Source organism: Euleptes europaea, chromosome 4, assembly GCF_029931775.1.
Source record: "Euleptes europaea isolate rEulEur1 chromosome 4, rEulEur1.hap1, whole genome shotgun sequence".
NCBI classification, from domain to species: Eukaryota; Metazoa; Chordata; class Lepidosauria; order Squamata; family Sphaerodactylidae; genus Euleptes; species Euleptes europaea.
This window is the reverse complement of record NC_079315.1, coordinates 106,908,019-106,921,465: the sequence shown is the minus strand read 5'-3', so window position 1 is coordinate 106,921,465 and position 13,447 is coordinate 106,908,019. Positions and strand designations below refer to the sequence as shown.

The window sequence follows — 13,447 nt, the reverse complement described above, 5'->3', positions numbered from 1 at the left end:
CTGTTCTTAAACCACAGCCAGTCTGCACGCACAGAATGATTTGTACAACAGCGTCTCTTAGCTTGTTTGTATTAAAGAACATCTGAAATGCATGCTTACTTTTTGGAGACTTTGTAGTCTTCGTTGGCACTCACTGCTTTGAATTTCAGGTTCCCTTTGGTCCGTTCCAACTCTTGACGCCAGTCCTTAATAGTGTCAAACATCACCGTTTGGTTTTTTATTTCTGTTAAAAAAAGATACAAACAAGTTACACCTGAAGTCTGATTACTGAAGCATTACCAGTTTGATTGTGAGACAAGGAGATGCCTTTGAAGCGAAGTCTTTCTAATCCGCCAGAGTGGCATGAAGTTTTGCTATTGAAAGGCCAAAATTAGTATTCCACTGGGATGTTTGTACATCAAAGCCGCTACTTCAGACTATGGCCACAATTCAAAGGGAAGCACATGCACCTGAATTTTTTGGGCAGAATATGAAGGCGGAAATGCTGCTTGTACATGCACAGCATTTTTTCCTGGCTCTTTGAAATATTCTTGTTATCAAAGCCTCAAACGGCTTTTTGAACTCAAGGCAGTTGAGGAGTACTTCAAGGAACTAAATGCCACCATAAAACTTAACAGTATTGAACACACATTTGTCCAGGGCTCAGAGACCACTGCTAGAGCTCCCCCTTGCACTATTAGACACTAGTTTTGCCCTTAAAATCCCTAAGCTATCCGAAAGACTGCATTCTCTCATATAAGCCTGCCCTGCAGTCCAGAGAGTCACGAGAGATCCTTTTGTAGGTACCCCCTGCCTTTGGAAGTTGGGCAAACTACAAAGCCACTCCTGTGATCACACAAGACTTAGAAGAAGAAGAGTTGGTTTTTATATGCCAACTTTCTCTACCACTTAAGGAAGAATCAAACCGGCTTACAATCACCTTCCCTTCCCCTCCCCATAACAGACAACCTTTGAGGTAGGTGAGGCTGAGAGAGCTCTAAGAGAGCTGTGACTAGCCCAAGGTCACCCAGCTGGCTTCATGTGTAGGAGTGGGGAAACAAATCCAGTTCACCAGATTGGCCTCTGCCGCTCCTGTGGAGGAGTGGGGAATCAAACCCAGTTCTCAAGATCAGAGTCCACTGCTCCAAACCACCGCTCTTAACCACTACACCACACTGGCAGAGATGAGAGTGCCTCTCCACTAAATAACCCCCAAGTTTCAAGTGAGTGGACCTCTTGGATCTCTATGGACCCCTGAGCAAGGTGCCCCCCAGCCATCATGCATTTTCCTTTGGGGGGGATCCCATGCTTTCTTCAGGGCAAAGAATAGACAGACACAAGAGCAGGCAAAACAACCATACGCCTCCCAAAGCAAACCAAACCAACAAGCCCAAAAGAACCAATGCAGAACCAAGGAATCCCAGCATAACCATGGGCAACATGGCAAGCATAACACAAACAATGTCAAAGCAGCAAATCCAAGCCAAACCAGTTTAACACAAGGAGGGACATGCTAAAACAAATGACAAAATTGCCCACTGGGAACCATGGGAGATGTTGGAATGCCCACTGGATATAATAGGAACCAGGAATGTCAATCGACATGCATGGGCTCCATTGAAATGCATTTCAGCACACAAATGTTGCAATGAAAATGCAGAATGAGGGTCTCTGGGCCCAAACAGACTGCTCTGGGACTGGAATGACAGCCCCCAGTGTGGCATGATAGTCCCTAGGAATAGTATGTGTGCTCTGGGACTAGAAGGACTGGCTCAGGAGTGGAAGGCCAGTCTCTGGGAGTAGCAGAACCATCGTGAAATTTGAATAACAGGCCCCAGAGTGCAATGACAGCCCCTAGGAAGAGAATCAGTGCTCTGGGACTAGAATGACAGCCCCAGAGGGGAATGACAGTCCCTGGGACCAGATGAACTGCTCTGACACTAGAATGCCCAGAGCAGTTTATCTGGTTTCCATGGACCGTCATTCCACTCTGGGGGCTGTCATTCTAGTTGCAGAACACCTATGCTAATCCTTGGCACTGTCATTTCACTCTGGAGTCTTTCTAGTCCCAGAACACTTCTAGACCCACAGACCATCATTCCATTCTGGGGGCTATTATCCTAGTTCCAAATGCCATCATTCCAGTTCCAGAATACTTTTGCTACTCCAAGGGACCATCATTCCATGATGGAGGCTGTCATTCCAGTTCTAAGTGTCCTGATTCCAGTCCCAGCACAGTTTATCTGGGCCCAGAGACCACCATTCTAAATCTGTTTTACATTTTCATTGCAACTTTTGGGTGCTGTAATGCATTTTAATGGAGCCCGTGCAAGTCAACTGGTATTCCTGGCTCCCATTGTATCCAATGGGAATTCCACCATCTCCCTCTGTTGCCAGTCATTTAGTTTAGTACATCCCCAATGTTGAACCAGAGAATCCAATGCAAACCAACTTGAGCAAACAAAGTACACAGTGTTGTTAAGAACATCAGAATCAATTTAAAAGCGCAAAATCCAAGCCAAACCAACCTGACAAGCCAATAACAAGACCTATCAAGGACATACTAACACTGACACACAGTGAAAATAAAGAAAAACAGCCCTGGAAGCCTGATAACGCTTAAAACGCCTCCAATATTCCCGGCTGCTCCCAAATATTTCCAGACTTTTTTGGGACCCACTTACTGGTATCCCAGTAACTTCTACATAGCATCTAGACAGCTGAATATATCTGGAGAATACCAATAGGGTACTTTTGGGATATTTATCTGGACCGAAAATATTCAAACACATATCCCTAATGCCAATTGTTTGCAGGACATTACAGCAGCTGACATCTTTGTCCTTACAGCTAGACTCTCCAGTTTTTGCTCTATTCAATTACTGTGTCAATGTTTTCTATTTTGTTCTTCATATGAACTTACACGTTCCTTGAATGATCTACATGGGTAGAAAGGCAGTATAAAAACTTTGCTATTATCTGAAATAGGTGAATAAGGAAGTCCATCAATGTACAGACTACAGTCTCAAACAACTCTGTACCTGTCCTTGTAACATAACATTTTGAGAGTCTTTCCTTGGCTGGAATACAGAGCATAGTGCAGAGACATTGCTCCAACTCTTATACAGGGGACTGGGTACATAATTTACAACACTGACTGAAGTTCTGGATTTAGAGCATTTTTTTTCTCCCCCCCCCCCCATGTGTATCTTGGTCTGGGGCCTCAGTACAAGAGCTGCATCTTTGGATTTACCAAGAGTTAGGAGCAAAGACATCTCACGGGCTATAGATATTAGTTCAGTGTCTACATCTACACAACTTCTTCTAAAGCTATTCTTAGGTTAAACCAACACAGTATCAGCATCAACACAGGTGTTTCTACTCAGTTTTATTCACTAGGTAGACCCACAACACACAATTTAAATGTGCATTAAAGAAGAGTCCTTTTCCTTCACTAGGAAAAAGAATTCAGTACTAGACAAAGCTTGTACAGATATATACTGAAGAAAGTAGATGTCTGAACCTAAAGAGATAATTTATCACTTATCTACACAAGCCTCAATTTGGCAGGATACAGGCATCTGAGTTACCTCAGAGTAAGAGTACTCATCCCAGGGTAGCTTGGTCATCTGTATTGAATCAGGCCTTTGTCTTAATCTACATGTAACAAACAGATTCAGATGCAAGTGTACTGGGACAATAGTATTCTATGAACAAACAAATTACGAAGTACAAAGACTGTCACATAGCACATGCTTACCTGTCTCTTTTGGTGCAGCTGTTGCGTAAGAGAACAGAAACAAGCGTTTAAATAGCTTAGGCGTCTGCGTCTGATGAACTATGCCACTGACAATCTAAGAAAGGATCGACAAAACACATCCAATAAACTAGAAAGTGAGCTGGAAGGGTTGAAGTCCTATTCGGTGACAAAGATGGCAATTTCTAACAGTGACACTAAGTTCATGTTTAGCTATTTTAAAACACAATTAGTCTTTAAACCATTATGCTGTAATAATGCTCTCCATATTTATCTATAATTCTCACACATTGGGGGTGGAGAGAGCGGCAGCCAGTGATATCGTGCATATTTCTATAAAGCTGTTTAAGTTGACTCTTGCTCACAAAAGCTTACACTACAAGTAGCCTGTCAATTTATGGTGCTGTAAGACTGATCTCATCAGATCTCAGAAGCTAAGCAGGATCGGCCCTGGTTAGTATTTGGATGGGAGACCACCAAGGAATACCAGGGTTACTGTGCAGAGGAAGGCACTGGCAAACCACCTCTGTGAGTCTCTTGCCATGAAAACCCCAAAAAGGGGTTGCCATAAGTCGGCTGCAACTTGAAGGCATTTTACACACACACAAGACTTGTTTGGGCTGCAGCAGACAAACACAGCAAGCCTTCTGAAATATTTCCATGCTGTTACCATTTATAAAGGATTAAGTCAACGCGCATCTGTGCGACAGCGCTCCATTGGCTGTCTAGATCTAAAGAGACTCCAGGAACCCTAGGCCTTTCAAACTTCATTTCTATTTGTGCCCAGCCACAGCTTAGTGGTTGATAGCGTGCAGCAGCCTCCCTCCTGCTCGAGATTCCCTCCTCCACTTCTCAGTTTGCGGTAACCACAGCTTGCCGATTTAGTTGGCTGAATCATGCTAACTACAATCACTGTAAGCCACAAGTGATGAATGGACTTGTAAGAGCCTTCAGCATGTTCTCAGTGACCAACAGCTTGCTGAAACAAGTAGCAAAGCTAAGACCCCACAAGAGGGTTTCATCAAGCTACAGTCACCTTGATCTGATTTTGGATTTCTAAATAATGCACAATTCGCCTCCCATTCAGTGGGTTCCACCACAATCAGAAAGCTTTTCAGTGCCATCCCCTAGCCTTTTAGAAGTTAGTTTTATACCCGGTAAGGAGTTTCAAAGTGGCTTACAATCTCCTTCCCTTTCCCCCCCCCCCTCACCACAACAGGCACCTTGTGAGGTAGGTGGGGCTGAGAGAACTGTGACTAGCCCAAGATCACCCAGCACGCTTTGTGTGCAGGAGTGGGGAAACCAACCCGGTCCACCAAATTAGAGTCCGCTGCTCTTAACCACTACACCACGCTGTCTCCCACACCTTGCTGGCTATCAGCGAAAGGCATGAATCAAGCCCATAGGAAGTGGTAACTTGGATTGCCCTCTCTCTATAATTGGCTCCTCATGAAGAGAAACAGAAACACACAATGGGGAGGTGGGAGCACCGGGACTCAATTCAGAAAAGAGAATCGGCTCATGCGTCCACTGATGGGACAGCCGCTAATTAATATGCTGCAAACCCAGTGGGTGGCAGAAGGAAACAGGGAAGGCTATTTCTCATGACGCCCTACAGGACAACAAATGCTGGGTGTAACCTTGGGCATCAATCTCTTGCAGATGACAGCCAAGTGCAGGCAACAGGTTATTCGTTCTACACGAGCCCTTGTTAACAGTATGAACCAGTTCCAGTAGAGCTCTTTTGGGAAGTCGGTATTGTCTGTGGTATCTGCTTTGTGACGTAGAAGACTGGGGAAGGCAGAGGCAAACCACCCTGTACACAGTATGCCTAGTAAACGTCAAAATGTGACGTTATCCCATGGGACAGTAATGACCTGGTGCATGCACCTTTACCTTTCTGATCCCCTAGAATCCACTAGATTTTTAAATATATACAAATTCTCTAAAACTTTGCCAAAAGTTCCAACCGTTTGCAGGGGAGGGGAATGTCTATATCAGTGGTTCCCAACCCCTTGGGGGTCGCGAAGTGTTTTCTGGGGGGTCGTTCCCATGTAACCCAGTAACGGCCCCCTTTTGTGTCCTTCCGCAAAGGTTTTCCCCAGACCATTCCACAACTGCCCAGCTCCTCCGCCACCCGAAAAACACAGCTGGGCTCTTTTTGACACGCGCGCGCCCCGTCTCCAGCCGAGGAGCCAGGCCGCCCGAAAAGCCCCGCTCTGCTCGCAGCCGCCCTCCCGGCTCGTCCACCGCGCCTGCCCCGGCGCGAAAAACTCCCGCTCTGCTCTGTTCTGCTGGCCAGCACGCGCCCGCCCTCACCTCTGACCTCAGGTGATTGATCGTTCTCTTGTTATGCGGATGACGCAGGCTGATGGGCTGGACGTTCTAAATTGTATGTGTGTTCAGTGCTGTCAAGTCGTTTCCGACTCATGGCGACCCTATGACTCACAACTTCTTTGGCTACCCTCAATTGCTTCTGCCAAGGTTTCCTCGTGGAAAGCTTAACCATTCGATTATATATATATATATATATATATATATATATATATATATATATATATATATATATATATATATATATATATATTTGCTACCATGAAGTTCTGATACGAACACTTCAGTTGTGCTTGAACAATTATAGTAGTCAAGCCACTGTTCAAATTTGACTTCACTGGCCTTGTGTGTGTTAGGTGCCATCAAGTCGCTTCTGACTCATGGCGACCCTATGAATGAAAGTCATGCAAAATGTCCTATCTTTGACAGCCTTGCTCAGATCTTGCAAACTGAAGGCTGTGGCTTCCTTTATTGAGTCAATCCATCTCTTGCTGGGTCTTCCTCTTTTCCTGCTGCTCTCAGCTTTTCCTAGCATGATTGTCGAAACAAAGGCAAGAAACAGACTACATGTTGAGGATGACATGAGTTGGCTTTAACAAACACTCAGCCACGAATTTTGAAGCTGGTTACCCAGATGCAACCACAACAATCGCATTAAATATTAATTAATTATTTAATGAAATTAGTTAATTAAATATTAAGTTGGAATTATATTCTGAAAAATCTATTTTAATGTGTTTTCTTTATCCTATTGAAAATGTCATTTTATGGCTTTATCAAAATGTGGCGGGGGTCGCAGGTTACTTGGCAATTGTAAAAGGGGGTTGCAACTCGAAAAAGGTTGGGAACCACTGGTCTAAATACTAGATGAGGGTCTGTATTGGGGAAGAATCTCATATTGCCACACACACCCCTTTTGGAAAACCTGTATTTCCATTCCTCCCTCAAGTACCTGAGATTGGATCACATGGTGTGGCCTCAGGCCATCAGAACTGTGCACTTGTCATCTGAAATACTGTGATGACACGGAGGTGGCTGTCTGCTGTGTACTTCCCCGTGTCTCACCTCTCCCTCCTTTCATCTCACCTGCCCACAAGCCTGAGTGCCAGTGATGACTTCCCCTGCCAGCGGGGTGTAGTGGTTTAGAGCGGTAGACTAATCTGGAGAACCGGGTTTGATTCCCCACCTCCTCCACATGAGTGGCGGATTCTAATCTGGTGAACCGGGTTGGTTTCCCTACTCCTGCACACGAAGCCAGCTGGGTGACCTTGGGCTAGTCACAGCTTTCTAAAAGCCCTCTTAACCTCATAAGGTGTCTGATGTAGGGAGAGGAAGGAGATTGTAAACCGGATTGATTCTTCCTTAAGTGGTAGAGAAAGCTGGCATATAAAAACCAACTCCTCTTCTTCTTTATACTACTGGTAAATTATTCAGTGTGAGAATACAATGGTACAGTACACCCAGTTATAAAGAAATCTTAATATGGTGCCCTTTCTCCTTCCAGAGGAACTGGCTCTAAAGCAGCCTTGCATTAACTTACAGACAGAAGTAGAAATTGAGATACTGGGAGGGGGGGGAAGAGGGATGCAAGTGCTTGCTGAGATGAGGGTGTGGCAGGCCTTCCCCAGGAGATTATCAGCAGTTGGGGAAGGCAGGATGATTAAATGCCTATGAGACTTTCTCCTAAAAATGCCCTTTCTCTCTAGGCTCCACCTGTTGAGGTTACTTCCAACTTCCTCCCCCTCCTCCCCCCATTTAGTTAATTCTTTCTTGCAAGCGCCCCTCATCACTACTGAGAAACATGAGGTTGGGGACTATGCATCTCCTTTGTAACATCTAGTTCCACAAGTTAATTTTCTTCCAATTATCGGGAAGACAGGACATTAGTCATTCCAATTCACAGACATCAGGTCATAGTTACAACCATTTTTTTAATTAAAGGGAAGAATTAACAAGGTTATAGTTACCCTTTTCACTTCTTCCTCCTTCGTGTACCTCAAGCAGAAATGAAACACTCTCAGGTCTTTGCAGTGGATTATTATTTTCTCTGGGTATCTTCTCAGCTGATTACATAAAGGTTTTCTTCTGTCATCATAAACTAAAATAAAAATTGTAATTTAAAAAAAACATCTCTTCAAGTAACAAGGCATCAGGGACACTTATCTAGCCAATGACTAAACTATTATCATACATATTGGGCCCCAATAATTCAAATGTGTTTTGTTATACCTTCATTCTAACTGAAGTTGGAAAAGCCTTCTTGATAGAACAGAAATGCTGAACCAAACTTGCCAAGCAGGACCTGACCTGAGTATTCTTCAGCAAATATCCCCATCCTGTATTTTGTAACAAGTGAGAAGTTCAAAATGGTCACAGCCCCTTCTATTGAAGTACCCACCAACACCCACTACCTTCACCACCCTTTTCCACCCTAATCTTACTTCACCACCCTAATCTTACTCCACACCATTATAAAACCCTTGTACCCGATCTCAGCTAAAGTGTATACAATTCTTTCTTACTCAGAACGATTCCTTTATTAAAAGGAAACATATTCCAACATAGGCTTAGTAAATTTGCAAGTCTTTGGTCAAATTAAAAATTGTCTGCAGAATTCAGGATAGACCCCCCCATGGCATCCAAGCCCAGTGAGTGACCCTTCTAAGTACTTGGGGGGGGGTGCCCCATGTCCTGCTTTTCTGTGCAGCAAATTATTTCAAATCATAGGTTGTCCATCTGAAGGTTTAGATAAACTGCATGTGGACTTGGAAGACAGTTATCGGGTTTTCATGCTCAGGCATAGCAAGCATTCAGTGAAAACAGGAAAAATTCATGTATGACTGTCAAGACAGGAGAACTATTTTGAAACCTTTGCTACCTACATCATCCATTTTGTCTCCCTTACATGCAGCATTCAGCACTTTCCACTCACACACAGACCAGTTTCTCTCTCATAACACCAGGTGCAGCTATCACCATCAACAGGTTAGCCAAGGTAACTCGCTAACACCATCCTTAATTGGGCTACTGAAAACAGTTCAATCCAGTCTGAAGCACCCAGAGAGTTCTCTCCGGGGAACCATCATGCTTGGGAGTTGAGGGTCACCTGTTCCCTGTTCACTTTTCCATAAGTTTGAGTGGACAGAAATGGAGTTATTCCTTCTTTAAACCTGCTTGTTAACATGTCACTCTGAATAATGCTTAGCTGAACAAGACCTATAGCTTTAAGATCCAGCTTTTATCAAGTAACATCTTAGTAAGTATGTAGCTAGCTAGACTTCATTGTTTTATTGTTACGTTTGCTTCTGACTATGGAACTTGCATTTTTATATCTTTTTGACTATTTTTTTTCAATAAAGGCTTTTTAAGCTATTGTTGTGAGATCGCTGGCCAAACCCAGAATCGCTAAGTCACGATACCAGTAAGGAAGCAGGGACTCTGTTTCCATAATGACTCCCTTCTGCCCAACTCTGTTAAATTGTAATATTAAGTCTCTATTAAATTGCTTAACAGACTGACTTGTCGATTAGGACCACCAAGCTAAACAATGCATTAACAGATGCCCATAGAGTCACAAGCTACCCAGCTTACTTCCATAGAGCTGGTCTACACACTGAAGAGTGATGTCATTTTCCCCAATGACTTTATTCTTAAATAGTGGTTCCTGAAAGAGGAAAGATACCCATTACTGGACTTGTTTTATCAAGGCAATTTCGACATTAATCTTATTCTCTAGACAGCTTGTGCCAGTTTTGTATAAGATAGTATTATGAGATAAGTTCCAATTTTTGTAAGAGGAAGGCTCTAAATACTGAATTGATAAAAGTCAGAAATGAAAAGTATCAGATAATAATGTCTGAGTTCTATACTTTCCTCACTTCCAGAGTTCTAGTTTATTCCCCAGAGAACCCCCCAGAGCCCACTGTTCATTACCAGGGATGCTTACATAGATGTCTAACATTGAAATAAACAGTCTACACACAACAGAGTGGGAACCTAGAGGTTACAGGAGTTTGCTTGGATCTATCTACATATTTGAAGCTCTGAACACTTTATGGTCTCTTGTTGAACAGGAGGATTATATTTTAAACAACTCAATTACACCTCTTACAGACAAGAATATTTGCAAAATATTCGAAGTACCTAAACAGATACAGGATGGGAGAGTTGGCTTGACAACAGTACATGTGAAAGAGATCTGGGAGTCTTAGTGGACCACAAACTGAACATGAGTCAACAGTGTGATGTGGCGGCTAAGAAGGCCAATGCAATTCTGGGCTGCATCAATAAGAGTATTGTGTCTAGATCAAGGGAAGTAATACTACCACTGTATTCTGCATTGGTCAGACCTCACTTGGAATACTGTGTCCAGTTTTGGGCTCCACAATTTAAGAAGGATGTTGACAAGTTGGAGCGTGTCCAGAGGAGGGCGACCAGAATGGTCAAAGGTCTGGAATCCATGCCCTATGAGGAGAGACTTAGGGAGTTGGGTTTGTTTAGTTTGGAGAAGAGAAGGTTGAGGGGAGACATGATAGCCATGTTTAAATATTTGAAGGGATGTCATGTTGATGAGGGAACTAGCTTGTTCTCTGTTGCTCCACAGACTAGGACACGGAGTAATGGATTTAAACTAATAGAAAAGTGATTCCTCCTAAACATTAGGAAGAATTTCCTGACGGTGAGGGCTGTTCGATGGTGGAATGCACTGCCTCGGAGGGTGGTGGAGTCCCTGTCTTCGAAGGTCTTTAAGCAGAGGCTGGATGGCCATCTGTTGGGAGTGCTTTGATTGTGGGATCCTGAATGGTGGGGGGAGGGTTGGGGTCACTGGGGATGTGGAGGGGAGGTAGTTGTTAATTTCCTGCATTGGGCAGGGGTTGGACTAGATGACCACGGTGGTCCCTTCCAACTCTATGATTCTATATAGGCATGTCGTGTTTCTCTCAAGTTCTAGACTCAAGTATTTAAACAATGCCATTAACTTACTCTACAACTTTCCCCATGGAATTAAAGCTTAAATTATATAGCAATAAAGTCAAAGCTTTGTCCCTTTCAAATGTTGCTTATGGCTACTTAATAATCATAAACAAAACTAACAATGCCCCCTAATAAGTCCACAGTTTAATTAAGACATGAGCTCCATGGCCCAAACGCAACACTATCCATTGGAAGAAATCCTCACACATAGATATAAAAGTATATCACAATTACTAGTTTCATTTAAAGTCACAAAATAGACTAGCTTACAGCAGAAATCAGCTGTTGCCCATACCCTACTATAGGATTTCCTGTCCATAGATTTAAAATGTTCTAGTGCACAGCAGGATGGAAGTTGAGAACAAAGGATTAAGTACCACTAAATAGTGGGTAGTTACAAGGTAAACTGATTTCTTACCTCTTCTGATGCACAATAGCCAAGGAATGAGATCTTGAAATTTGTGCAAATAAGTTTCCCGTACGTGCCACGATTTGGTCCGTCATCTTGTCCGCACTTCAAAACCATGTTTGCTTCACAAAGCAGCACTTCACCTGTTAGAGGTTGAGAATTTAGAGTAGGGAAACCTTCAAGTTCTTAGATTCAAAACTTTATCTCAAATGTTCTCATTAATTAACTTCAGTATGCAAAACACAGAAGTCATTCACACTGCTGCTTGGTGCCAATAATTTTTGTCTGAAGAGTTGTCCAGTTTAAAGTGCCCTTAACCTTCTGTGGAACAGACTTCAGCCACAGGTACCACGACAGAAATGTTTAAGGTGGCTCTGCCCAACTAGACTGTACGAGGCACCTTAATGCTACCCAACCAATGGAAGCATTAAGAATGCTTCTCAATTCCTGAAACCCTAGCAATTCCTACTACACACAGCCATTTCTTTCCTACTTTTGCTCAGATCTTTTATAGGACCACTTGTTAAGTTAGTGAAAAGCAGATTCTTTAGATCTGGGACAGTACCTGCAGACCTGAACATACAACAGCCCTTTTAATTTTAAGCCAGTAAAAATTTCTTCTCAGTATGGTGATGAGATATAAAGGAGGACACAGTTCTTGTCCTTTTTAAGAACTGAGTAGAAGAGGAAATTTTGCTATGCAGGCTAAGGCTACATTAGCCAGCAATTCCTCCTTTGCATCTATTAAATGTGAAGAAATACTGTTTTCTTTTGTACCTACCCTCTCCCCCAATCCTCTGCTTCCTAGAAGCACAAAAGGATAGCACCCAAATTTTCACCAGGAAAAGAATCATTGCAGCTATAAGGTAGGCAGTTCCCCATGCCACTTCTGCCCTTACACCCAAACTCCTAGGCAGTACTGAGGTAGCAGTATAGCCATAAGGTTAGATCAAGCATGCTTTTTGGCTCAGTGTTCCCAATTCTTCCCCTTACTACAGCCTCTCCCCCATGCAGGTCTCATGATTCCCAGTACAGCCATTTTGGGCAGTCAAAGGGGTACCAGCAGAAATCCAGGTTGGGGCTAGTCTGGTATTTGTGTCAAAATTCTTCTATGAACAAAGCTTTTTATTCTTCTATCTCAGCCCACCTACACTGACTGAAGGCTGAGAATGCTTCCTGCTAAAACATGAAGTACCTAGCCTTTTCCTCCTTTCAGAAAAGGGTTGGGAGTTGGATGACCATCTATGCTTTTCCTCTTCATGACCTATCACATCTGGTAGGATTACTTTTATAGATTAAACAAATCCTGTGAATGTTCCAACTGCATTTTTAAAAATCAAACTGACTGTGTAGGAAAAGTCTTGAGAACATAAAGGTTTAAGCATTGTATAAATACTACTGTACCTGGCAACAAGTGAGGCTCTACTTCCTTTTCAACAGAATCTTTTAGGTGTACTTCCTAAAATGAAAAAAGACATTTTAGTCCTACTGAAGACCTATGACTGAGAAAGTTCTAAAACTATTAGAACAAAGTACTATACTGCAGATCAACAAGCTTCAGTTGCAGAAGTTACTGCATAACTTGAGATCACAACTAGGGTTGTGTGTACTCTGCCTTAAAGAATCTAAACCCTATGCCAAAGAAAACAGTTCTGCAACCTGCGGAAATTATGTGAATTAGTATACAATTAAATATATAACTTGATGTATTGTCGAAGGCTTTCACGGTCAGAGTTCATTGGTTCTTGTAGGTTATCCGGGCTGTGTAACCGTGGTCTTGGAATTTTCTTTCCTGACGTTTCGCCAGCAACTGTGGCAGGCATCTTCAGAGGATTAACACTGAAGGACAGTGTCTCTCAGTGTCAAGGGTGTAGGAAGAGTAATATATAGTCAGAAAGGGGTTGGGTTTGAGCTGAGTATTGTCCTGCAAAAGTAATGTGCTAATCATTGTCCTGTAAGTATCAAGATAATGTGCTAATGATGGTATGGTATGT

At 43.0% G+C, this 13,447-nt stretch overlaps 1 protein-coding gene across 1 annotated transcript in view; it reads right to left on the bottom strand.

Moving 5' to 3' along the window:
* MTMR12 (myotubularin related protein 12) overlaps positions 1 to 12,896 on the bottom strand; it is a 35,003-nt gene extending 22,107 nt beyond the window's left edge. Inside the window, exons 1-6 of the mRNA XM_056848105.1 lie at positions 12,858 to 12,896; positions 11,463 to 11,596; positions 9,662 to 9,734; positions 8,038 to 8,168; positions 3,740 to 3,833; positions 100 to 223 (exon numbers count right to left, since the gene is read on the bottom strand). Of these exons, the coding sequence (XP_056704083.1) occupies positions 100 to 223; positions 3,740 to 3,833; positions 8,038 to 8,168; positions 9,662 to 9,734; positions 11,463 to 11,570 (530 nt within the window). The 5' untranslated portion in view covers positions 11,571 to 11,596; positions 12,858 to 12,896. The remainder of the gene's footprint in view (positions 1 to 99; positions 224 to 3,739; positions 3,834 to 8,037; positions 8,169 to 9,661; positions 9,735 to 11,462; positions 11,597 to 12,857) is intronic.
* Between the last annotated feature and the right edge of the window lie 551 nt (positions 12,897 to 13,447).